This window comes from Pleurodeles waltl, chromosome 10 (genome assembly GCF_031143425.1).
Source record: "Pleurodeles waltl isolate 20211129_DDA chromosome 10, aPleWal1.hap1.20221129, whole genome shotgun sequence".
Lineage (NCBI taxonomy): Eukaryota > Metazoa > Chordata > Amphibia > Caudata > Salamandridae > Pleurodeles > Pleurodeles waltl.
Window position 1 is genome coordinate 77,052,419 of NC_090449.1, and position 27,685 is coordinate 77,080,103.

General features: G+C 44.9%; 1 protein-coding gene across 2 annotated transcripts in view; it reads left to right on the plus strand.

Moving 5' to 3' along the window:
* The window catches only part of LOC138261118 (NADPH oxidase organizer 1-like), a 137,228-nt gene extending 113,538 nt beyond the window's left edge, over nucleotides 1-23,690 (plus strand). The window contains exons 1-8 of one of the 2 annotated variants that reach the window (XM_069209779.1): nucleotides 5,146-5,336; nucleotides 11,181-11,261; nucleotides 11,356-11,431; nucleotides 11,750-11,927; nucleotides 14,519-14,715; nucleotides 17,690-17,803; nucleotides 18,757-18,874; nucleotides 20,605-23,690. In XM_069209779.1, the coding sequence (XP_069065880.1) occupies nucleotides 5,262-5,336; nucleotides 11,181-11,261; nucleotides 11,356-11,431; nucleotides 11,750-11,927; nucleotides 14,519-14,715; nucleotides 17,690-17,803; nucleotides 18,757-18,874; nucleotides 20,605-21,292 (1,527 nt within the window). In that variant the 5' untranslated portion in view covers nucleotides 5,146-5,261 and the 3' untranslated portion in view covers nucleotides 21,293-23,690. Of the gene's footprint in view, nucleotides 1-5,145; nucleotides 5,337-11,180; nucleotides 11,262-11,355; nucleotides 11,432-11,749; nucleotides 11,928-14,518; nucleotides 14,716-17,689; nucleotides 17,804-18,756; nucleotides 18,875-20,604 lie in introns of those variants that run through there. The other variant, XM_069209781.1, reaches the window with a different exon arrangement.
* The last annotated feature ends 3,995 nt before the right edge of the window (nucleotides 23,691-27,685 follow it).

The window sequence follows — 27,685 nt, forward strand, 5'->3', positions numbered from 1 at the left end:
GCAGGTACCGTCAGTCTGGTATTGTGAGATATCAGTTGGATTTCACCAAGAATTTTTACATATACACACCGACAAAAACACACACACTCTTTCACTGTTTTTAAAGTCCTCAAAGATATTGGTTATTTTGCAAATATTGTTTTCTCTTCAAGTAATCCTACCAGTCTGCATTCTTCTCCCTTTCCACTGCTCCTTGGGCCCCTTTCATGCACTGTTCTTGTAGGGACATCTTAAGGATTTTGGGGGGCCTGGACCAAGGCACCCCATTTGCAACAGTTTAGAATTTATAATCCAATTTCAGCTCAAATGTAATTTGGGTGGCTCTGCTCAGAATAGCTTTGAATTTATAATCCAATTTCAGCTCTTTACTGTCTTCTTTAGCCAGGTCAATGACAGTGCACAACCAAGTTGGTCCAAACTCTAAGGGGGTCATTACAAGTTTGGCAGACAGAAAAGGCCATCCGCCAAACTCCCACAGTCAGGTTCCCGCCAGTGCGGCGGCCTTCCTGCAGGCCCCATTAGGAGTTTCCCACTGGATAAGTGGGTGGAAACGTTGTTTCCGCCCACTGGCCCCCTGGGAAAAAGCCCACAACATTGACGTTGGCCCATAATTGAGCCAGCGACAATGCTGCGGTGCGTAGGCTGTATGAGCCCCCATCGTGCTGTTCGCTATCTGCAAAGCAGACAGTGAACAGCGCAACGGGGCTGGCCATGGGGGGCCCTGCACTTACCATGCCAAGTGAATGGGCATTGCAAAGATCCACATGGGGCCCCCTGCACCCCGTCTCTGCCAGCCTTTACATGGCGGTGATTACAGCGCTGGAGGGTTCAGCCCGCTGGCATCGCCAGTCCCTCCTGTGGAGGGAAACTGGCGGTGCTGGTGGTCTGACCGTGGCGCAACTGCCATAGTTATAAAGTGGCGGTCAGATCGCCATCAAAGCAGTCGGACCACCGCTTTAGCAGCAGTCAGACCGCCACCGCAACCCTGAAGACTGTCAGGGTCATAATGAGGCCATAATGTTAACATTTAGGGGATAGTAAGGTGTGTTTTCAAGATTTAAACACAGCAGCAGCTAACTAATATTACTGCAAATAATCCCTATGACACCTTCCCATTTATCATATGTGAGCTCCTGTTTTGATCTAAAAGAAGCGTTTTTTTAAGTTTGTAGCATGAAACATAAAATTTCTTCCAAAATGTCTGTAATAGAGTCTTGTGCATCACCCAGTATTACACATAAATTAAAGAAAAGTGTATTTAAAATAATCTTTTCAAGAATTATTCAAGGTCATCAGGGCAAGACTCTGCAAAACAGAGCTGGGTATATCAGGGGGCCCCCTGAAAGGCTGAGGCCCTGGGCCAGAGCCCACTTTGCCCAAGTCTTAAAACGTTTCTGTGTTATTGTCATATAATATATTTAAACATTGTATGCCATCCCAAATGTGGAAAAATCTGAAGCCCACAACCCAATCATGGAGTCGTTTAGGGGTCAACAAGGGTCGCTGCTGTGACTCCTGGCTTGCCATTTGCTATTCCTGGCACTGCATTTGCATCCTCTGGCCTGAAAGGTGGCAAATTTAGTGCCTGGAGCACAGGGGCAGCTCATCCTTATGGATGTCAGTTGAAGCTCCATTCTCTTTGTTTCCTGTCAAGTTTGTATGACGCTAATAGTAAATATTAATATATCATTCACTATTTGTAATAAAAACGGTGTACAATTAGCTGAAATATGCCCTTCCAAGGCAGATGAGGTAAGCAAAATTTGTTTTAAATGTATGTTGTGTGTGTGCTTGCGGGTAAGTGTATTTATCTGAGACAGAGTGTATCTAAGTGTGAATTTGTGTGTATGTGAGTGAAAGAGTTGGTCAAAGGGTGCGTGATGTCACTTCCACTACCCCTGGCATTTCGGTGAATTGACGTCCGTGGCCCCAATCTTACTGACCCAGCTACGCTACTGGTCAGGAGGGCGTCAAAGGACACGCTGTGATGCTGGTGGAAGGCAGGGCTGCAATAGCATTTTATTATTGCTCTGGGTCTGAGTCTGATGATGAAAAATAAATCCTGGTCCCTAACGATGGGTGCTGGTGCCCACCATCTGCAACTACTGGCGCAAAGGAACCACTGGGCTCGCCCTATCGCCCTATCAAAGTCAGTGATAATGTCAGCAATTACACTTGTTACTTACGGTGCGTTGACAAGGCGGTGTGTACCCTGAATATCAAAACCAAAATATATGTGGCACAGAATATTGAGGACAAAATATTGAATCTAAAATATTCACAGCTATGTTTATATATAGATATATATCTTCAAGGTCTGCAGATGTGGATTTAGGAATAGTAAATCTATACTTCCGTATATGTTATGTTGTTATGTTATATTTATTTGTATACCACGTTAATCGCCCGAGAGGGTATCCAGGCGCTTTCCTTTGGATATTCTGTCCCTCAATATTCTGTCCTAGACATTCTTATAATATGATATTTAGTCATACAACTAACAAGGCAAAAATGTATCCTGTTATATTAATTGACATTTGCTTATAGCGCAGCCATTAGTTTTGGCACTTTAACTCTCCGGAGCGATTAAAGCACTTATGCTTGGATGAAGAAATGTATTGTTGTGGTAAGACCTGCATCAGGTGAGGTGTCGACACATGCTCTTGACGTAAAGATGTTAGACGTAACTGTTAGTTTCATCTACAGCGCTTATATGCTTTCTAGGGACGGTGCCCCAGCAGCGCTATAATAAATCTTCACATAAAAAAGTGAATCGCTGTGGGACTGAAAATTCGAAGGAAGGGAGAGGTTTATAAAAATAAGAAATTGCGTGTATATAAGGAGGAGACATGGGTTCAAGGGTGTGCAGGTCTAAATATGAAAAATATCATTAGATAGCATGTACTTGGTGCTGAGAACTATATCCACAAGTATGTGTAGTGGAATTGAAACACGTTTACTTTGCAGCAAATGGTTAGTCCCTCAGCATTTTGCCATAAAACATTTGTCCAGAGAAAGTGTCCGAAACAAGTGCAAGCCTTACAAAAAGGGAATATTTTTGTTATAACAGGTGTTAATGTTTTTTTTCTTCTCAAACATAGCAGTACGCACAGTACAAGCACCATGTACTCATCCATTAGACATACATTGTAGCTCAATACAGCCATCATGCTACGTCAGAGCCGGCCATAGAGCTGGTGGCGCCCTATGCCACAGTCTTGTTTGGCACACCTCACCCCATGACCACCTCCTCGGATTCCCTCGCTAATAACCGGCAAGTGTGGCCCTCATCTCTCCATGGCCACCCTGTCACAAACTTTCATTTGTTTTAAAGCGCCTGTAAAGGCTAGCTTTTCAAGTCCAATCAGATATCTACATAAAATATAGTTCTGTTCTTTGCAGCAGCATATTAGCCCGCTGGGCTACTTTATGGCGAGTCAGTGTTGCCTCTAGACAAGTCTCCCAGCTCTCTCCCTAGCAGAAACATTAATCACAAGTGGGATCTTGACATTTTAATTGTTTCCTGAAGGCTGCAAGCGCAAGGAACTTTCGCCAGGTGCTTTGAAATCGCAAGTTTCGAAAGTTATTGGTAAACAAAGCGCCCCCCTGAGGTCAGCGCCCCCTCACCACCCCTCCCCCCCCCATAAAGGCCAGCACTCGGTGCGGCTGCACAGCTCGCACCGCCCTAAAGCCGTCCCTGCACTACGTCATAATCGTAACCTTCCCCCCACCCCGCGAATTAATGACCCTGTTGCAAAAAAAGGAATTTGACGTTGTGCACTTCACGTTCTCTCCGACATCCCACAGGATAGCCAACATCCTATTCGGGGTGAGGTTTATTGTAGATAAAGTAGTAAAAGTCATCGGACATTATTTAGGAATAAAAAACAAGCCATTTGCATAACTAGGGGCCAGATGTAGGAAGAGAGCAATTTGCGACTTGCAAATTGCGAGTCCCTGCGACTCGCAATTTGCAAGTCGCAAATTGCTATGCAGTACGGTGTCTCAGACACCGTCTGCAACTCGCAATGGGGTCGCAATGACCCACCTCATGAATATTCATGAGGTGGGTCGCAAATTGCGGCCCCATTGCGAGTATAGGCACTCGCTAACATGGAGGCCTGCTGTCGTCAGCAGACCTCCATGTTTGCGACCTGCTTTTCAATAAAGCAGTTTTTTTTTTAAAAATGTAGCCCGTTTTCCCTAGGGGAAAACGAGCTGCATTTCAAAAAAATAAGAAACCTTTTGTTTCGGTTTTTTCAGGGCAGGGAGTGGTCCCTTGGACCACTCCCTGCCCTGAAAAAATGTTTTAGGGTCCAGTCTCAAACTGGAAGGGGTCTCATGGGGACCCCTTCCAATTTGCGAGTGGGTTACCATCCACTTGAAGTGGATGGTAACTGCGACTCCATTTGCGACCGCGTACGCGGTCGCAAATGGAGTTGCATACCACTGCGACTCGCAAATAGGAAGGGAACACCCCTTCCTATTTGCGATTCGGAAATGCATTTTGCGAGTCGGTAACGACTCGCAAAATGCATTTCTGCATAGGAAACACGCATTTGCGAGTCGCAAACGGCAGATTTTGCCGTTTGCGACTCGCAAAGTGTTTCCTACATCTGACCCTTGATCCCTCCGAACTCTCTCCAGCCTCCCGTGCTTTATTTAGAGTGGCGTTTAAATGAAGTAGTGTTTTAATCCAATTTGCGGTTCCTAAAAATAAAATACATCGTTCCACTCAAAGTCACAATTTTGGGTATTATCTGTCCCAAAAACTCGTCATTCTTTGCCGATAAATCGAACACGTACTTGATCGTGAGCTATTTATTTGTACTTTACGCGCTTCACGGTGCCTCGATAGCCGCGTAGAGCGCTATGAATACATGCAAGCCTATGATGGCCCTGGGCAGAGTCCTCTATGACAAGTCTCCGTCTCTGCTCTTCTTTCGTTTACTATGGCTCTTCCAGCCCACACGCCCCTCCCCTGCCGACCTTCCCGGCATTGCTTCACCTTGATTGACAGCTCCTCAGGCAGTCAGTGGCCTGCACTGGTGATTTGCGCATAGGGCCTGTAGCGTCCAGGAAGGAACCGGAGTAAAAGAAAGACAAACAGTCCTTATCAGGAGGCCGCTCCCCGGGAGCGCGCAGCCCCGGCTCCCTCCCCTCGCCCCTTCATAAGGCGCCCGAGTGAGAGCGGGTGAAGGCAGACTGAGCTTGGAAGGACTGAAGCCAGGTACTAGGACAGCCCCCCTCAAGAGTGCAGCATGAGGCGAGGCAGCATCCAGCGGTACCCCATGGAGGCGAAGGGGGTGGGTGTGGTGCAGCATCACAGGAAGAAGGTAGGTGCCGCAGACTCGCTCTCGTCTCCTCTGCATCTCCAATCCGGGGCAGGGGTTTCTTTATATATGTTTGGAAGTTTTATGCAAACCTGAGCAAGGCCCCGAGAGCGCATCACATTCACGCAGTAGACCGTGCAATATACTATACACAGCGCCACTGGTATTATGCGGCAGGGGAGCAGGACATAGTCAATTATGCAGCCAGAAAATGCAAATTATCCGGCATAGTGCAGCACATTTTTAAATAGCATTACCACATTAATTTGTATAATTTACCCTTGGAAATACTCTCTGGACACATATTTCACCTCATTAGTTCCAGTTTAACACCCACATGCATAAATAAGAATGAAAGGTGACCAGTTAAACTTTGTGAATGGCTTTCCTCTACGCACAAATACATCACCACGGTTGTAGTAACTTTTGATCCGTTTCAGATGGAAACACATTTTTTGTGAACATGTGCGGATTATGCAGCAGATTATGGATTATGTGGCATATGCGGCAAATCCATAATTATGCGGAAAAAGACAGCTGCAGCATCGCCATAATACAAGTGGCCCTGCATGTACACATGAGATAATCAAGAAAACAGTTCCAGGGAGTGCTTGAAAGTATTGCGTAGGCGCAGAGCACGCTTCTAGTGTATTTGTATCACACATTTGTAGGCGTCTGACCAAGAACTACGGAAGATGAACAAATGTGGCAAAGCGGAGTGCATATTTGAAAAAGCAGAAGAGGGAATGTTCAGATTCAAAGCGCTTCTCAAGTAGGTGAGATTCAAGTCGAGTTTAAATAAGTTGGAAGAGCTAAATCATGGGTACTCGCAAAAATGTTCCCAGGGTCCAAAAAGTTTGATCTGTGATGTGAGCAAGGGCTGCACTGATGCCTGTAGTGTCAGTCGGGCGGGGCAGGAAGTGTTTACCTAGATATTGGGGAAGTGAAGCATATACATCTAGTGCCTGAATTGCACAATGAGAAAGAAACCAGAAAACCTTTGATGAATCCCGGCTTCCTCACTTTACCGAATTGTGTGCCCCTAGGCAATTGTTTTATTTCTCTTTCCCTCCTTTTTCTTCATTATCATATATGAGGTCCTCGACATACATGACTGCAGGATGAGTGCTGTACAAAATCTTTTCTGGTGTTTGATTTGATAAAGTGTGGTGTTGATCATGTATATTAAGAGCCCGGCCCCCCAAAGAGTGCACTACAACTGACTTTGCACTTATTTCACTACTGGCATTGTAGTCAGGGTGGGGGTGAAAAATAATGTCTCTAAATTTATGTTTGAAAGCTATCACTTTAAAAAAAACTTCTGAGTGCGCTGATATAATCTTATGTACTATGTTGAAACAGCTCTGCATATTATTGAAATACACTTGTTGAATTCTGAAGAGACTATCCTATTTGCACACTTTGCTTCAAGATATCTTGTAAAAGTAAGGTGTTTCTAAAGTTAAGCTGCGCAGGACTCCCTTGTTAATTCATTTTTGTAACATAAATTAGCCTTTAAATAAAAGCTTGCCTGTTGATTTGTCATCTTTTTAAAGTTTTGTGCAGAGTCGAGTAAATAGCAGTTCATGCTGCTGTTAATCTGAGGGCCCCATCTGAAGGTCAGGAGGGCCTTTGTATCAATGAGCTAAATGATGTGGGTAAAAAGGAAAGTATAATGATGGATTTCTTAAGTCATTTGTTCATGAGTGATCAGGGGTAACACCTGAATGCAGGCACTTTTACAAATGCATCTTGCCTTGATGGGAACATTTTAAGGAGAGGACTGGTGTGCTAGCAGCATAATTAACACAAGCCTGTTTGCTGCCTCAAAATAACCTTCAAAGAGAAAGATCTTAAGGTAGAGAATATGGTGTAGCGGAGTTGCAGTTTAAGGTAGAGATGTGGTCTAGCAGAGATGTGGCTTAGGGTGGAGATGTAGTCTACCAGAGACGTGGTTTAGGGTGGAGATGTTTTCTAGCGAAATTGTGGTTTAGGGTGAAGATGTGGTCCACGAGAGACGTGGTTTAGGGTGGAGATTTGGTCTAGCAGAATTGTGATTTATGGTGATGTGGTCTAGCTGAATTGTGGTTTAGGATGGAGATGTGGTCTAGTGGAGACGTGATTTAGGGTAGAGATGTGGTCTAGCACAGATGTGCTTTAGGGTCAAGGTGTGGTCTAGGGGAGACGTGATTTAGGGTGGAGATGTGGTCTAGCAGAGATGTGGTTTAGGGTGAAGGTGTGGTCTAGTGGAGACGTGATTTAGGGTGGAGATGTGGTCTAGCAGAGTCGTGGGTTAGGGTCGAGATGTGACCTAGTGGAGATGTGTAGTTTAGACATGGTATATTGGTTGGACTATGGCTCAGGGGAGTAGATTTTGCCTGGTGTAGGAGGTGGGTCTAGTAGAAAAAATATGGGTGTTGTGGTTATGAATTAAAACAGAAAAAAACATTGTTTCATAATTTATTATCAGATCCACAATCAAAAACTCACAGTACAGCCATGTAAACTGTAACTTTGACGCCAAATGCAAAGCTTATGGTCTCACCCGCGATGTGACTGATGCAAGTACAAAACATGTAAACAGACATTTTGAGAGCAGGACATTGCACTTACATTGTAAACAGATGTGATTGGTAATAGGAGTTTTACTGTTCCTGCAAGACATTTTGTGCTGAAACCATCTCCTGCTGGCGACTTGCATGACTTCTGAAGGGAATGTAGCCCCCCACATTCAGTCTTGACACTAAATATCACTGAGTACAGTTTGTGTGTATTTTTTACAAAACTTTGTGGAAATAATTGCAATTTCACAGACACGCCTCGGGAGACCAGTTACATCTCCAGCTGTTATGGAAACTACTGGGGCCAGGAAAGGAGCAAGTAACCACAGCAGGCCACCCTGGGGTGCTAGACTCTACGGGCCACATGTAGTGATTCACTGGTCGTGGTGGAACTTTTCAGATTCAGGGGACAACTATGAGATCTGAGGCACCCACTGAAACCATCGGTTCTTAGTACCAACTGTAGAATTGTAATTTAGCATTAGAACCCAGCCACTCTTTAAACCACAATATATCTGGGACAATTACGCTTAAAATAGATGGTTCGACAGGTTGCAGAATTAGGGCAACAAGCCTCAGCCAATAGGACCCAAAGCCTGGGTTACAAAAAAAAGTTCCCTTTCACATTTTTGGGATGGTAAATGGATGACAAAGGGTCTCATTAATTCTGGAGTGGCCAGGGTGTGCCAGGGCGACGTAAACTCCCACAGGCGAGGTCCTGGAAGGTCTCCTACGGCTCCACAACACTCTTGTAGGGTCGATGCCTTAGGTTTGGTTTCTATCAACTGAGCTGTTGGGTCATCGCGGCTCATGAGAAGGAGGGGGCCTCACCTCCTCGAGATGTCACACGGGCTTCAATCCACTGGGCCTTGGTCGGGTCTCCTAGTCAGAGCTCAGCTCTTCTCCACCCATTGGTGGCAGAGCTGGTTCTTCCTTCAGGGCAGGTCACAGCAGCAGGGTTTCTTCCAGAGTCGTAGACTTGCATCTAGCGAAAGGGGAATCTAGCGTGTGCCGCTCCTTACCAGACGTACCCCTCGAGCTTCTCCAGAGGTTCAGAATACATCTTAAGGGGCGAAAAGAACTCTGGGAGCAGGTGAGGGCTAGCTAGGTCGGTGTCTGTTATACAAACAATGTGATGTTTTAATATTGAAAAATACACCATCCACGTTAACTAGCAGAGCAGAAGTTTTCTGGTCGAGAAATCCTCGCCTATGTTTTAGTGGCACGCTTCATCAACGGCAACCGCACCCCACCCTGATGACTTAGTACTATCAGGGTGGACTCCAGCAGATTGGTGTGCCTGCTTCAAGAATCACAATCTCAGCCATCCAATGTACAGCGAGGCGCTACAGCCTTACACTCCAGGCTCTGGCAAAGAAGGGGCGGGAGGTACCAGATGGACAAAAGGTCTACGTTTCAGGAGAGACCAACCAGCTGTCCCAAGCAGTGTCTCATCTACTCAGGCAGCTCCTACAGCAGGACTAAAGAGAATCCCACAAATGGCGCCAAGGATATGGCTTGTATGAGCGACCAGGCAGACTTCTGAGATCAGGGTAAGCTATCTCGATGCAGGTCAGCAAAGCAGCAAACTAGTTCCAGCGATTCATTTGTACCGGCATCACTGTATGGCCTCGTAGGTAGCACTTCTATATTACATGCACCTTTCTATGCAAGTTACGTGCCTGAAAAGAGAAGGCTGTCTGAAGGTCGCCATGTCCACCAGGGCAAAGGTAGGATGGTGAGCAGTTTCCATTTTTTCATCAGTCGCTGAGTTCTTGCAGGGGCCACTTTCAATTCAACACATACATACTAAAAATGTCCCAAATACTTCACCACAGCAAGCTTTGTGGTGCTTACTAAGGATGGTTGGCAGGTAATCCTGCCATGGGTACAGGTAATAAAGTCTGCACGTCTGGATTATGGATTCAGATGGTATCAGCGAATCATCTGTCTCTGCATATCCTAGTGTAAAGAGGTCAACCAAGGAATGGTGTCAAAATAGGTTTTAAACCCCAACCAGAGATCATCGTACAAAGAAAATTTGGAACTCTTGTTGGTGAGTTTTGTTGATACAAGATTTGGTAGCTTACACTGGATGGCCCCTTTAACTGTGTAGTGGCCACTCAACCATAACTGGGAGTACATGCTGAGTGTCCCACTTAACTAGCCAAGACTAGTGCTGTGCAGGTAGAAGATCAAAAGACACACAAAGTACCCTCAGCAGACTCGCTGATTGTCGATCACCCTAAGGGAAAAAAAACAGGATCAATTGAAAAGTTGAAGCCGGGCAGGATCAAGCCACATTCCTTGTCATGAAGGGACATTCACCCTGTCGTCCCAGGGGTTCCGATCCGTGATGTGAAACGGGGGAGATTGGATCATGAAATCAGATCATGGAGTCAGTGGAGCCACAAATGGTTTCCAGGGACTTGTGGGAGTTGAGAGGGGGCAGAAATGATAGAGCAATGTTTCCATCGAGGACAGTCGATGTCAAGGTCTAACTTGGGGTCAGGCAGGGACACCAGTGGTACAAGGATTTTCAGAGGCAAAGTGACAGGTTGCCATGTGGACATTCTCAGTCTACTAGCAACAAAGCCATGTGTTGCAATCTGCTGCCCTCTTGTGGTGGAGCGATAAGGCAGCTTTTTCAGTGACCTTAACTAACAACCTAGCTGGCACTTCATGGAAAACTCATTTAGTGTAATGGCACCTCAGGAGACGCCCCAAAGTGGTTGATTGTGGTAAATCTGCATGCTTTTATGGAAAAAACACACAAAGGGGAGGCCTCTGATAATAGGTTTCTACTGGTACATGGATCCTACAACCAAGCCACAGGCCCACACGGGGGGCGGAATCCTTGAGTCCAGGATGCAGAAAAGAGAGGCGATATGAGCAAGAGTGATGTACATATTTCAAATTGCTTTTATTATACAAATTTAGTATTCTAAAAGTAAACAGTAATTTATGTAGTTTTTTTTATTTGGTCGTTAGAAAGACAAGCATTGATGCAGTCCCTAACTTGGCATTTCCCCTTTTTTAAGTTTATCACATTTTTATTTAAGGCAAAAAACACAAGACGTTTTGCTCAGTACCTCAGAATGAGTTACGCCCAAAAAGTGACAGTTGTTCTGTCCTCTGTATTTAGGGTGGTTTTAATATCCAAGCACACACACCAGATGGGACATTCGGGGGGTCTCCCACATCTGCCAAACTTTAAATAAAGTTCTTAGTCTACAAACCCACATTTCTTGTGCCCCTAATAGTTCATTGATTTCTTCCTCGACAGACGTATATGTTCTTGGTGCTCTGGTCCGACCGCAACAACATACTTATCTACAGGACCTATGAGGAGTTCAAGAAATTCCACGTGAGTACACGAATCGCAACCCGGAAGTAGTGCAAAGTTTTTGGCGGGAATGACAGGAAAGGGACCCACACATGCTCTTTTTTTTCTGTTCCAGGTGAGTCTGAAGAAGAAGTTTCCAATTGAAGCTGGACATATGAAGAAGTCCGAGCGTACCATTCCTAAATTCAAAGGTAACACAAATACATTTGCGTGACCCCGTTTAAATGTCTAAATCAGTGGAACAAAGTGAGAGCAACTAATTTTAGGTCCAGTGATAATTTTTGGACAGAGAAGATACCATTCCCTGCCAACGACTTGGATCAGCTGTTCAACTTATCAGCCTTTTCAAGGAAAACACCTATAGAATGTTTGCCATTAATGCTGGCTGCGTAGAACGTCAAACCAAAAATACAGAAACAGTACAACCTCTTTAAAGAAATCAACGCGCACCTTAAAATATAAGTAAAGTCATTTTGACCTTTTGTTCCATTTCTCCTCTCCCCTCACAGATGCTTCCACCTTCACAGTCAGGAAGGAGCCCAGAAGGTTCTTGGCGCGCCTCAGGCTGCTAGAGACCTATGTCCAGGAGCTGTTGAGGACGGATGCCAAGATCTCGCAGGGCGAGGATGTCACCGCTTTCTTCACACCACACCTCAAGGACCTTGATCCTGCCTTCCATGAAAACAGGTCTGGTGCCCACAACGACTGTACTCTAAATCAAAATGCTGGCCTGTGTTTATGTTTAATGTGTGCTGAAGGTATTATTGTGAATTCAAAACCCTCCCTTGAAAGCACAACTGGAGACCACCGTTGACCATCTGGAGCATCTTCCAGGGTGTGAGGCTGTGCGGTAAAGTGCAAGAATAAAGCTTCTTCAACAATGTGACATTTTGTCCATTCCTCTGGAAGATTATGGCCAGTGCAGTAGAGTCTCTCTCCGTTTGAGACCAAAATCTGGTCCTCAGTTTGAAATAAGAGACCAGTCCTCTCCATGAGCGTTTATTTTCACTCTGACGGAAAAATGTGGAAGAGGAGGAATAATGAGCCCCAGGACCTCATCCTTCAGCGGTCGGACTAACCTCCTTCCTCATAGCCACAGGCCTAGAAACCACCTACCCGGCACCTGAAAACTATGACATCCCTCCTCGAGCTGGGGCAGGGAAATTGGGGAACATTTGAACTGGGAGGGACAGCGTATAAGAGCTCACGAGAAGAGGGTCCAACATTGAAGTGCAAATCTGCTGTATTGTAGGGAAGCCATGCATCTAAGTATATGACACTTAGAACAACAATAGTGCTTGTACTTTGTGGAATTCCATGCCAAGTGGCATGAGAGGCGCAGCTCAACTCCTGGGTTTCAACCTCTGGTCCGGAGACCCCTGGGGTCCCATACAGCCTACTCAGGGAGTCCCCAACTGCTTAGAAAATTAAATAACATTAGCAGAATAACACAGTGTATATAAATAAAGATGCAAAAGGTACAACTGAAAACATTTAAAATAGTCTGTACATTTGAAGGAATTTGAAATTGGAGGCTAAAAACTAAGACAGTATGATCAGATTGGTTTGAGGGAGCAGGGCAAGTGCATGATGCTTAATACAGTTTGGGCAAAGAAGGGCCTTAATTAAATATAAAAAACACTCCAACCTTCTTATTAAAATTACAGTTTTGACTTTTTTTTTATATTTGTCTGTGAATTAAATAGAACATTTCATCATTTATATATTTGTTTGATAAAATACAGGTTCCTGTATTTTGTGTGTTTTATTTTATGGTTCAGGTCATCACAAATGCTTAGGCAGGGGTCCAGGGTTCCAGCAATGTTCTGTTGGGGTCCCAGGATTCCAGTAATGATTTAGTAGGGGGTCCCTGGGTTCTCTGGTTGTATTGTGATCTCAATGATGCCATGCTTAAATAATTAAAATTTTTGGAGCCGAGGTACCCAGATGTAGTAAACTGCAGGGGCGAGCACTGGTGGCCAGTGCAGGGGTAACAGATTTTGAGGTTTTATTTAAACGCTCCACTAACGTCCTAGTATGTACAAGAACCAGGGCAGTGTTAGGGTCCACAGGAGGGTTTGATCCTGCGAACACTGCAGTGTGGTACCACTGCATACGTCTTCCATGGGGCTTCATCTAACTAGTGTGTCCAGATCTGGAAGCCACGTTCACAAAAGGACAATGGAGCCCAAAGAGGTGCAGGGACTTAAATCTGTCCATTAGAGAGGAGGGAAAGGGCATCTCAACACCGCCAGAATTAGGGATGTGACAGAGAAGGCGAGCTTATGCCAACCACGGTGTAGAAGAAGTGTTCATGCAACAAGACCATTAGGGGGTATGACTCAATTATGTTTGAGGAGTAACACTGGGAAGTGCACTTTGGCCCAAGAGTGGTCATCTTATGGACTATACTTTCAGCGGGGAGTGGGGCACAGCTCGTAACAGACAGAGCATTATAGGTCCTGGGCAGATACAGTCCTTTAGGTGCTGCTTCGGTAAACCTGGTGATGTTGCTGAGCGGACAGGCCAAGTCTTGAATCATCCTCCACAACCTGTGTAGCTGTCTTTAGAAAAGCTACAGGTGTGAGATCGTAGGGCAGGCCCAGAGTGATATTTTATAGTCACTCGTTGTGATTTCGGCCCAGGCCTCAGTTTTGATTTATGTGGTATCTCGCGTCTGAGATCTTAATGCAATTTATATTCAGTCCTCAGCGTGGCTTAGATCTCATCGCTAGTGTTCAATAAGCTAATAAAGATAGAGAGAAATGCTTCAGTCCTAGTTAAGAACGACAGGAGTTTTGGCACCCACAAGGCATGTGACAGTAAACAGGAAGTGCATTAAGATCTCACTATAGTTACATGGGTCCCTTCATAGGAAGGAGGGAATGGGTGGGTGGGGGCATAAAGATCACACTTGGCCCTGACAACTGAGGTACTGGAGTTCAATAAAAATGTTTGTTTTGAAACAGTGTTGGCAGAGGTTTTCTTGTCTGATTAGGTCTCTTTGGTGGCATCAATGCTGGTGGTCTTGGGTCTATGGATCCATGAAAGTCTAATTTCAGGAGCATGTTGTTTATTAGTTACAGTACCAGCTACACACGATGTTGATAATACTTTACTTCCTGCAGCTGGTAAGACTGCCCAGCCCTTGTCTCCCAGCACAACCACACACTCTGAACATTCCACCCCCACATACCACCAGACTCTAAGCACAGGACACCACACTCTTGCTGTGGCATTATGCTTTGTACTAAATGGCGTCCATATCTATTCTCCAGCATCGTCATCATGCCTTCAGAAGCTCGAGATGGAAAGAGGGAGATATCCAGGCAACCCGCCAGTGACGCAGTCATTCAACCAATAAGAGCTGAGCAGTACTGTTGCTTGGAGACGTACGAGGCCGCAGATACCAAGAACCGCCCCTTCAAGGTCCGTCGTGGAGAGCTTGTGGACGTGTTACTCAAAGACACCACAGGTACTCACCTGCTCACAACGTTATCCACATATTAGCAAGTACCGTAGAAGATCCGACATGTTAAAGTCCAGTGTACCCATAATAGGTATTTGCGCGTGTTACAAAATTTGAAACCAAATTACATGTGTTAATGTCCCATATATGCCAGGGACCCCTGAAGGTGCTTAAACACCCAATAATATCACACACACACACGCGGTACCCACAGTGGTACCCAAACACTAAATAATGTCTGGGGTATGTACCCTGGTCCATAAAGGTGCACAGACATCTGTTAATATTGAGCGGTGCCACACACGAGTTAATGTCCTAAACCCAACCAGGCACCCATTGAGGTGTCCAGAAACAGATTCATGTTTGGTGGTGTTGCACAACTAATACCGTCCGACACACTCCCAGCCGTCGATAAAGGTACCTTTATGGGATCTGAGACATCAGTAGTCACCCACCAACACATACACCCACATAGACCTTTAACAGATTCGAAGTCTTAGGACTAGTACTAAAAACAATTCTGTGCAGCAGGGGTATGAGCAGCAGGCTGGCACAAAGTTAAGCCCTCTTAGAGCAAGGGTGCAGGGACTGTCTCTAAAACGGCCCGCTGCTAGGGTGGTAAATGAAAACCCTTGCGCTAGGCCTGCTCTCGGTGAAAGTAGGACTGCTTCATGGGTTTCCAGGTAGATCACCACAACAGACGAGTTCTCCACAAAACATTGTCACCTCTTCCGATCCCCGCGCAGACATTGTGGCAATCTTCAGTCCACCCTCATTCCACCCCTCCAGCTGTTTTACTCATGAATCATGTCACTGGCCAGGTCTGCCCCTTTCCCTTTGACTGTCATCCTATTGGCTCAACTTCACACCACAGAGGGGCTCACTGTGGAACATTTTGAGGATGCGGACATGACCTCTGTCCTGTGAGGATTAGCTGCACACTGTTGTTACTTTGGATCCCAGAAAGCTTGTTCTCTCGCTACTGAACGTGAGATCTCTGGCCCTACTGGTATGTAGGGTGCTTTAAATGCAACTTCCAGGCTGTGCTTGTGTGTGTTGGAAACTTCACTAAACTCGTGGTCTGCCTGTCCTGTGATGGAAGTTTGTACTATTTATTTTTCTCATGATTGACTTGTGTACGATGGAAGCTTACACTGCCTCTGTGGGTGGGGATATCACACCTACTCACTACCCTCTTTCTTGGTCAGGCCTCTGTTTCACTTGTGACCGGAGGCTCAACCTGTGCAGAGCATCCGAGAGTGGTGGGTCTCTCAGCCATCTCCTCACCGGATACAACTTTCACTTCCTCTCTTTCTGAGGACCTGAACAAAGCAACTCTATACTAATGCTGGAGGGGCCAGCTGGCTGGATGGATGGATGGATGCATGCATGCATGGATGGATGGAAGCTTTAGCAAGTGATGCTCATCTGGTGCAAAAGCATCACTCTGAACTCCGAAGATAACACATCCCCTGAACAATGCCTTGCTCCCGTCCCCATGTTTGGACTTCATGTTGAGCAGTGTAGACTGAACAACGCGGAATAAAGCAAACAAAAGGTCCAGGCACGTGCAGAGAATCTGCCACTTCTCCAGGACGTCCTAACGCAGCAGGTGGAGCTGCAGAAAATGTCCCTCTTGGAGTGACCTCATGCAGTATGTGGCACTTCGGTGGGGAATCCTAGTAAATTATCTTGTCCCCACTGATGCCACGTGTGATCCTGTTTAGCTGTTTGATTCCCAGGCCCTTTGACTTCAACGCCTGAATCTTCTCGACCAGTGCTTGCTCCCAGTCCATTAAGTGTTATGGTTGTCAATGGCTTGGAGCGCAGCCTGGTGTCGGGTTAAAACACTGTGCTAAATAAATCTTCCAGGGGAGGAACGCACAATGATTGGAACCAGTTTATAGCACAGAGATATTCCATAGGCCTCTTCCTCTAGTCCCTGGGCCACTGTTTGCCACTTCATAAGGAAAGCCGAGTCTTCATCATCCGTTTCCGTCGTGAGTTGCTCGTTGGTCCTTGGAAGTATGCCACAACAGCAACCAGTGGAAATCTGTATTTGGCAGGCTATACAAGTCTTACGTGTTCATTTTCTTAATACGATGAAGTGATCTTTCCCACATACACGCACCATGGCGAGTGCCAGCCTATGGGGAAAAAGACCATCCTGGACGGATGAGATGATGGCACCAGATACAACCAAGGGCAAACGAAAAACCTAGCAGATAGGGTGAAAGATTTCAGGCCTCACTGACAAGAGCATGGGAATGCCTCTCGGCCCATCATCCATTCGCTTCCCTCCTCTGATTGGCCTTGCTCACCACTCAATTCTAATTGGTCCGTCAGTCCTTTGTACCTATGGTTAATAAGGTCAGCAACCGTGTGGCACCAGTTTTAAATCACCTGCTTCCTTCCCCAGATCCTCCTAACCCCACATGCAGTGGTCACGCCCCCAGCACCTTACTCTCTCCCTGAGTACCAATCACCCTTTATCATGGTTGGAGTGACTTGCACTGTTGCCGTGCTTGTGTAAATGCACTGTGAAAGTTTGACAAACTTTGGGTTCTACGGGTTGGAGGTGAGCACCTGATTTCTTTGAAGATGATGCTTGCTTGCTCATATGCTGCGTGTGCTGCATTTGTGAGCAGCTTGCTCTGCTACCCCCAATGATGTGCTTGTTCCCATCCACCCTATGGAGGTGACTCTTGTATTGATGCTGTTCATGACCTGTGTTTGCGCGTGCATGCATGACCCATGACGTAGCTGCTCTGTGTTTATTTATGGTCCCTTACAAATAAGCACAGGCAGTCGCTGTGTCAAAGGATTTCTTGTGCGTAACATCTTCTTGCTTTCCTTGCACGATCGCATACGGCAACCATCCAGAGATGGCTTCTTCTCGATTGTAACCAGACAGCGGGTTACGGTTAGGGACGTTTTCAATTTTGTCGCTCATGCTGGCCTCCTGTGCTCTTTCCTGCAGGCTGGTGGTTGGTGGAGAACGAGGAGAAATGCCTGGCCTGGTTTCCTGCTCCCTACCTGTCCAAACTTTCAACCAGCAAAGAAACATCTACGAGACGCCAATCCACAGACACTGGTCAGTCTGCAAGTTCTTTGTCCGTACCAGTGTAATCACCAACTTTCGCACGCACCAATCATACTGTCCTCTCTTATGCATTAATGTCCTCAACCCTGATTCAAAACTGTGTACTCTTGAGACACTGAAATCTCAGAGAAGAATAGTCAATGTATTCAATTGGTTTTATGTTCTACTGGAAAGAGTTGGTGTCCCCCTCCTAGCCTCCACTGGTGCCAACTGCTTGAATGCGGGGCAAACATTGGATCAAGCATCCTTAATTTGATGCTTTTTAAACACCTATATTTAGCCTTGAGCTCTTTTGAGTGAATAATTTACCTGAAAGAAAAAAGCATTTTTTATGCCATTTAATCCTGCGGTCTTCTTTCTTACCTCTCTAAGATCCCCTCAAGAGCTCTTTAAGTGTTCTTCAAGAACCCAGCAAGGGTTGGCATGACACCAAAACCACAATGTGACCTTCTGGATGTTGTAGAACCATTCAGTCACACTTTTTTTTTGTATTCATATTTTGATAGCCTTGTTAATGTTGTCTTCCATAACAAGGTGATTTGGGGGACAGTTTTCGATCAACAGAATCAGGGATGGCACCTTGACACTCAGGACGACGTTGTGTGTGTAAGTGATGGTGTGGACCACACCGGAGATGTCCTCATCGAAATGTAATTCAAAGCAATGAGATTTGATTTGCATGAGTGTACATCCTAAATGAAAGTTTCCCTGCTTCCAAGGGTCTTCCTGAACCAGCTTCTCAGCACTTTGTCTGTATACACTGGAGTTGGAACTCACTGCCCGTAGGAACCCCCTTTACTTGATAATTCTATAGTTGGGGATGTCCATGGGTCCGTTTGTTTTATACAGATAACATTTGCAACTGTGTTTGAAAGAGATTGAACCGGCTACCAATGAATGAGTGGAGTTGTGTTCTGAAATAATACTGTTCTCATTCTGTTTAGGAGAGCTTTACTTCGCAGTAAAGTGTTACGAGGCCAAGGACTCCGACGAATTGTCCATGAACATTGGTGTGGTGGTTGAAGTTCTAGAAAAATCTGACGATGGCTGGTGGCTAGTCTGGTGAGCTTCATTTATTTTGGGCTTTACATGTTGGTGTCACCTTCACTTTCCTTAGAGTACACAGGCTCGGAGGTTACCAGATGACTCCATCTCATGGGATACCATTTTTCTAGTCCAGGAATTTCCCTTTGCAAATCATTGTTTTCAGTTGTGTTAGATGCTATGGATCACGTGAAGTGAAAGAAGACTACAACTCCCAAAATGCTCTGTTTTGGCAAATGACGGTCTGGGACTCAACTCCAGGTGTCATAGTGACATCTAGTAGATAGCTACAGTTTTCTCTCTAACAATGTCCTTTCATGCCTGCTATCACAAAGTCCAGTGTGTGGACAGTGAACTTGTAAAAATCTCTAAAGTAGCCCATTTAAATGGGGAGATTTCTAGCCATCAATGGTATTCAGGCTGCCCTTGCACGAATTCCAATCCTGGGAGTGCTTTTGATGTGATGCACGACCTGGCTTGTAATTACCTTACCCAACAACTTGAATCTGGGGAGCCAGGACTAGACTGGAGTATTATACTTGCCACTGGGTGACTTGGACTAATGTGGTTGGGTTGAGTAGTCTTATTGCTCACACATGCAGAAATGCTCACACAAAGAATTTTTTTTTAAAATGGATACCATACCAAATCCTGTGGTCCCCCTCAGTCATAGGGGGCTCAGTGTTTCAGCAAGAAGGGATGACCCCGTTGCCCGAGATACCAAAAAATGTGGTCTCTGACAAGAGAGAGCCAGCTTTGCAGACAGTCTCCCTACATGCTTTTAATTCCTATCTTCCTTGGATAGGGGTCTTAAAGATGTCCATCATTTACCCGCATTTCTAGAATGCGCAAGAGGGTGGGAAGCTTTGGTTTCTTGTGTCCGGCACATCGCACCTGATGGGTGCAATGAGCAAGCAATAGCTGGATAGGTTCAGTCTCAGTGGACAGTAACATTGATAGTCACTCTGTGATGACTCGGTGATTTTTGGAAACACAGACCTAATTGAGTTGGAACAATATCAAAATGACCATCCCTTTGTTTATTTCCTTGGTCCAGTGTCACGTTCTTAAAACCATGTTTTGCTAGAGTTGGCAATGTTATATTCTATAAGAAGGTGATTTCTGGGATTTTGTTTGATCATCAAGGTCAGGGAAGACACCTTGACTTTCAGGACTGCTGGGGGTGTCTTAACTAGTGGCATGGGCCACGACTGAAACATCTGTAATAAAATATAATTGAAAGTGATAAGAATGGTGTGCCTGATTTGCAGGAGTGTATACCCCATATGGAAGTGGCCCTGCCTTCAAGGGGCTTCCTGAATCAATTTCTCAGCACTTGCCCTGTCTGCATTGCAGTGTGGCATCACTGCATGCAAAAGGTCCCTTACTTTATTGTTTATGTGTGTGTGTGTGTGTGCATTTATTTATTTCTGGATCTAATCCATTATAAATGCTCTGTGATGTCGCACAGGATGTTTGGAGATATTCATTTATGAGTTTAGGTTGTATTTACTCCATAGTTTCCACATTTCCTTTTCTTTTTTTTGTACAGCTGAAAAAAATGTTAATTTTTCAAATCCTTTATAGCTACTACCTTTAAGTTGTATTTACCAAATGTGTACAGGTGCATACATTTTTAAATTAAGTATAACATTTATATTTTTTGGTACATTCTTTCGCATGACCTGCAGCTGTGATATTAATTGATAGCTGGATTGTTTGCAATGATGGACTATTTCTCTTTTTAGGTACAATGAGCATGTTGGGTACGTCCCATCAATGTTCCTCCGGCCTTACAACAATCCACATCAGAAATTCCAGGCAATTACCAAGAATGCTTTGTATGCATCCACACCAGACATTCAAGAAACTGCTATCACAGCTCACCCTCGTCGGGTATCTCTTGAGGAGGTGCCGTCACAAAACAGCAATTCTGAAGATGGGACCGGTGAAATGGGAAAATCTCTGCAGAGAAAGCAATCAAGATCACTCAGTAGCCTTCCCATCACATCTTCCAAGAAGGTCAGGCCCCCACTGACTCTAGAGCTGGATGATGTCCTTCCAGAGCAGACAGGAAATGGTGTTCAGTGGAAGCCCACCCCATCACCAAGGAACATCATTCTTTCACCAGAGAACACGGAGCCATTCTGCATGAACAGTAATGTGGTAGAAGGCCATGGACAATGGATCCGCAAACCAATGCCAAGAAGACATCTTAGCAAGGACGCTGGGCTTGGGGATAGCTTCTCAACAAGTGGTTCCGATGACTCGCTTTCTTCTAGTTCAGACTCCAGACCCAAAGTTCCAAAGGTTCCACAGAAGCCAGAACCTCATGAGATCATGGAGAGGTGCACCACGTTTACTAAGAAAGCCTTACAGAGGTCCGCACCCATTCTCAACTCTATGACCATATCTGTGAAACCTGAGAGCTTCTGAAGCAAACATGTTCGGGAAGGTCGATTACTTCCTTAATTGCAGAAATATGTTTACTGAAATAAGAAGTTACAGCGTAACACATAACTTGATCTCACTGTTAGAAAGTTCTCCCTTCCTGTTGCAGAAAAAGGAGAGATTAGTCTCTTGCAGCGGTTGCCTGTGTTTTCAAGGTGCACATCCAGAAAAGTATGTGTTACATAAGAAGGTGCCAGCAATGCGAGAGAAGTATGCTTTAATGCAAATAACCTGCCAGTAGGCTAAACTGTAGTAGAATTTTCTCTACTTGATATGTTTGTGTGTAGCACACAGCAAATTGAATTACGTCTAGATGGTCAAAGTAAGGACACCACTGGCTAGAAAGAAATGTTTTGTGTTCATGTTTGATGTTTGGAAAGTCAAGCTCTTAACTATGGGCAAAGAACGGTTTGATCGCTTTGTAGATCAAGATGACTCAGGCCCTCATTAGAAGTTTGGCAGGCAAAAAAGGCCGCCCGCCAAACTCCCGAAGGTCAGGATACTGCCAGTGTGGTCGCCTTCCTGCTGGCCCTATTATGCTTCCCACTGGGCCAGCAGGCAGAAACAGTTTCCGGCTGCTGGCCCAGCGGGAAACGCAGAACAACATTGACGCCAGCTCATAATAGAGCTGTCTGGAAGGCTGTTGTGCGTCGGGTGCACCAGCACCTGTTGTGCAAAGCACCGTCTGCAAAGCAATGACGGGGCTGGCCGGGGGGCTCTGTAATGCCAATGCCAAGTGCATGGGCAGTGCAGGGGGCCCTTCTGGCGCCCCGGCACCCCGACTCCATCAGCATTTACATGGCAGTGATACCGCCATGTTACCACCGGCGGAAAGAGGGGTTGTAATCCCCAGGGAAGCACTGCCCTGGCCGATTGGGACCGCTGGCACCTCCAGGCTGTCTGGCAGCCAAAATGTGGCGGTGCCGGTGGTCCAACCATGGCACTTTCACCACAGTCATAATATCGAGGTCAGATTGCCACTTTGGCGGCGGCCTGACAGTGACCCTGGCTGTCTGGTGACCACCCGGGTCATAATGAGGCCCTCAGTTGTTTCACTTTTTGCCAGTACCGCTACAGAGTCGGTGGCAACAAACTGTACTTGTGATGAGGATGAGGGACAACAAGAGAATCTATGTTGAGGTAGTTCATGTGACATTTGTCCAAATGAATGATGTAATTTACTGGGATTAAAGTTACAGATTTTTGCACTCAAAAGTAAGTCATGTGACCCGGCTAGAGACAGTTTGTTATTATTAGGTCAGCTGATGATATCAGAGCTGAAAGTACAAAGTGGTTGTAAAACCTGTAGAACTTTGCAGCAATTCCCGCATTTGCCTCAGATTTGTTTTACCATTAAATAATTCAGAGCACTGGGGGTTGTGTTGGATGCAGAGATCACCAGGTGCAAACACTCAACAAGAGCTCCGGGGTCCACTGTCCTGACCACTGCAGATGAGTCCAGTAGAGCAGGTTCAGAAAAATGGTTCTCGACTGTGTTGACCAGCATTGATAGTTACCTGCCCCATACCACCCGCACAAAAATCCAGATTGGTTTGACTCTGGGTCCTGGTCCTTCAAGTCAATATTCCAAATAGTTGCAATCTCTCCATAAATGCAGCTAGCGGCTCGGTCATAACACAAGGCTGTTAATAGCAGCATTAACAAACTGCTTCACAGCATGCAGTCCCTCCAGTTGTTTGGTGTAGGAAGAAATGCTCCCTTGCTGAGGGTGGATATTGCATGCTGGAGTGCACCGCTTTACCCATAGTCACCAGCTACATTTGATGGTGGGTGGATAAGTAAGGATCAAAGCCTCTTTCAGAACTGGAGGCTTCCTATTGCTTCAACATCCACTTGGTCTTTGGAAGTTATGGCTCTTTGTGGAAACAGCAAATCGAGGCCTGGAGACAGAGAACCAAGAGCTTCTCACCTTGTCTGAAAAGACCATATGCTGGATAATGCTAACTTTGCATCCTAAAGATACTGGGCTGGTTACTAGGTACTTGATTGTTGGGTCCTCAGCCAACCTCACCAAAACTTGTGTTGTGAAGGTGCAGTGAAACTAACTGTGTGTTTTTAGGGCTAAAGCACCCGCACGAATGTTGCTGTGTCTCAGTTATTACATTTCATCTCTTCTTCCTAGTGCTAGAGCCTTGAGATGCTTCAGTAGCGTGGCTGTTGCACATGGAAACGACATCCTTTCTCGAAATGTTTTAATAATATATATATCCTTTTTTTAACAATATGTGCTGCTTAATATGTCATGTATTTATGTATGGCAAATAACTGTTATATGCTGCATGTAACATGTAATTGGTAGGTATTTATATACCTGTATTTTATTGTTCACTACTTACTTTCAATAAAAAAAGTTTATTTCCTGATGAAAGTGGCATTTTCCTATTAATTTGTATTCCATGAGAAAGTTGAATAACATTAATGCTGCAGCTTTGCTGCATCACATTTATTTTTAATGTAGCATATGTATATATGTATATAATGTACTCGCTGGAAAAAAAACAAAGGTTAAAAGGACGTTATAGTTAAGTGTAAAATGTCAGTACCATTTTAAACTAACAAATCCACTGAAATTCACCAGTTATAGTTGTCTGCTCTAAAGTAATTATAACTCACAACCCAGCCATGCTCAGTGGTGTTATTAATGGCGTCATTTTACATATCAGCATTGATATTATCAATAATGTCATAGCACGTCATGAGTGATGTACTATGTGAAGTAATTAGCATTGCATGGCAAGGGCACAATTTAGTGTTTACTGTAGGGTAAGAGTTACAGTTACTTGAGATAACTAGAAGTTGTGAATTTCAGTGGTTTTGTTACTTTAAAATGGTAAAATGATAGTTTAAAATTGTACAGACATTTTCATCTAACTATAAGGTCTTTTAAACTTTGTTTTTTAAAGTGCATTTCTAAAGTTTTTTGGAATATTTAGCTGTCACTTTACTCTTTGTTTTTTTTTCAGGGAATTTCTAAGACTTTTGTTTTAATGTAAGCCACTAGCAATAACTTAAAGGAAGGTCTATTGGTTTTGTTAGAATGAAAGCATCATTAAACAAGTGTCAGAATCTTTAATTTAAACTCTTCAAGCCACATGATGCAGCCAAACATTCTACTACAAGGAATCCCTTCTTCCCAAGTTACAGAAGAAAAGCTCTAGTTTTGGCAATATTTAAATAAATTCCAACCGTTTCCTGGGGTCAAATTATATAGACCTCTGGAAACATAGGATTATTTTTTTTAACATTTCAGCGGTTTTTCTGTACTGCCTGCAGCACTCTACAAAACTTAAAAAATGTTGGTATTGCCCTGTCCAGATTATGGCACCACCATGCATCCAAATATATTTAAATTGGTCATCAAAGGGCATTATGGGATGCTCCTTCATGAAAGAAGGGAAACAGTAGAGATGTTCCAGTCACTTATTTATTATTGTTTCTTTCGGGGGTTTATTATTGTTTTTGTGGGAGCCCGCTGTCCAGGTCACCCACATCTTTTAAATACTTTGGGTGATGAAGGTAAGACCCAGGGTCTCTGCGGCCCCTGTCGGCTCCTCTGGCAGACCTGGCCATGTTTTGTTGTTGTGGGTGCCCCGGTGCCCACCCGGTATCCGGTAGGAGGGTAGCCACACACCACTCTTTCCCTTGAAAATAATTCGCCAATGCCTGGACCCTGATCCTCCCGCTACACTCTCGGGTGGGGGGGGGCATCTTTTTTTTAAAAAAGTGAGAAGAAAGCATTTTTTTTTTTTTTTTAACATAAATCCTCAGTGAATTAATAGTGAAATTGAAAAAAAATGCTGTTGGCCCAGGGGGTAGTCCCTCTTGGACCACCCCACTAGGCCTTGTGGGCAGGGTATCCCTACCCAGCCCACTATATATATATATTTTTTTTCTACAGGACAGGGGACTGATTCCCCGAGTCTAAAAATGGCTGCTGCCACATCTTTGTTGATGTGGTAGCAGTCAATCAAGTGTTACCTTAAGATCTGTCAACTCCGCCGATCCTCAGCGGAATGAAATATACAACATTTTGAAACCTTAATTTCTTTAAAACTGCTGAGTCGTTTTAAACCATATCTAACTTTTTGCCAAATTTGGTGTAGTTCCATTCAACCAATTGGGCTGTAGTGTGTGGTATATTTTCCTAGGGATCTATGAATGGGGAAAATGCATTTTGGGACCCCACCCTTTTTCTCGGCCCTCACTTGACATATTGCCCCAAAACTTTCCAGGAAGGAAGTGATGATGTGACTATGTATTTTATGGGATATAATACCCCTTCGTGTACATGAAAAGGATATTGCAAGTCACCTCGGAGTTCTATAACCGTCTAAAGGACAATATGGTCATGGAACTCGTCAGTGACTTGCAATATCAGTATAATATAGGGCAAGGGCCTTTATTCCTAATATAAAGTTCAAAAAGTTCTTACTGACTTTCTGCCTACGTTCTTTAACAATGCATAGTTTGTCTCTTTAAAAGATTTATGGATGCATGAATCAAGTAATCCCCAAAAGTACTCTAACCAAAAATTCATAGTTTGTCTCTGAGAGTCAATATGGGATCACCAAGGGATTATAGTGGTACATAGGAGACACACAAACATATATGGAGGCCTAGGGCAGGAAGATCTGGAGGCCTTTCTGTGTTTAGACATATTTCACGAAATCTGGCTTTGCAATGCTGGTCTTCAGCTAATAAAAATTCATGAGAAGTAAAGCGACGGTCAGCTTGTACTGAAAGATGAGCCCAAATCTGCAAAGGACAAGTTTGTCTTTGTGTTTTTTTATTTACTCTAGTTTTTTATAGCTCAATCTTGACACAAGAGCATTAGAACACGTTTCTTAAGATGGACATTACATTACACAAAAACAGATTCATTTTTTCAGGCACAGGGAGAGTAAGTGATCTGCCTAGAATCAGAGGTTGTTGAGCCGACGCCGAGACTCAAACCTGGTTCCTCAGTTCCAAAGTTGGCAGCTTTGCTGGCAGAGGTTAGGCACATTTCCTCAATGTCTAGGGAAAATATACAACAAATGGGTGGCTGTACAGTGAGGGTGAGAAGTGTGGAGCACAAAGTAAAACAAGCTGATTTCATAATCAGGTCAGCAGTCAGAGAGGTTTCTGACCATGTAGGCCTTCCACAGACCAGATGAGGAAAGTGAAAAAATGGGCTACATTTTCCACTGTCAAAATGTTTTGTCTTAATAGTGAGTTCACAAGATCTTGGAAGCCAAACCTGTACTCTGCAAGGCATGTTATGTAAAGTGAGATCAAACGCTCTGATTATTTCCCACAAGCGTGGGACATACCAGAGTCGTGCATGTCTGGTCTTGGTCTCTGTGGAGGTACACAAATAATATCTTATTTGTTTATGTAGCGAATCGTAAATCAATCTGAATATCTAAGCTTTGTAATTGTAATGTTACTCAATTTACCGACCTCGAAATGATGGAAGGCGGAGTCTGCAGACCTCTTTGATGAGCACTTAACTCACTGAGCCAGCGTGCTGACTAAAATGGCCGTATAGTTAGCAGGGTCAGCTCTGTATCTTTTGCGCCCTCTCGCGGTAGGAATGCGTTTCATAGGGCCAGATGTAGGTACAAAAAAATTAGCGACTCGCAATTTGCGAGCATGTGCGACTCGCAATTTGCGTGTCGCTAACTGGAATGCAGGTAGAAATTGCGCTGACAAATTGCGACTCGCACCCGGAGTCGCACCGCAGATAGCGAGTCCGCTGTTTGCAAGGTCGCTTTTTGCGACCGTGCAAAAAACGGACTCGCAATTTGCGAGTGGGTATCGCAAATTGCGACTGTGCTGAAAATTGAAAGCAGGTGCTGCAGAACACTCCAGAAACCACTCCAGAACACTCAGGAAAACACTTCCTGGCACATGATGATGACATCACAGCCAGGAAGTTTACAAATACACCTGGAAGGACCACACCCTTTTTAACTGCAGCACAGCAAACAGAGCACCAGCAACAATGGCTGACACTCCCAGGAAGAGAAAGCTCACGTTTGCAAAGAAGAAGCTGGAGGTGCTCACAGATGAGTGCTGTCAGCACCATGATGAGCTTTTTGGGAAGGCAGCCCTCAATGTGCCAGACTCTGCCAAAAAACGAATTTGGCAGGAAATCCAGGCGAAGGTAAACTCCCTGGGGGTCAGCCACAGGAGTGTGGATGAACTAAAGAAGAGGTGGTACGACCTCCGCTCCCGGACCAAGGAGAGGGTGGCAGAAAGGCTCCGGGAGATGAGAGGCACAGGAGGGGGACCATCTACCATACCACCACCCACAACCCTGGAGGAAAGGGTGGAGGAGACCCTGGAGCCGGAGTCTGTAACTGGATTTGGAGA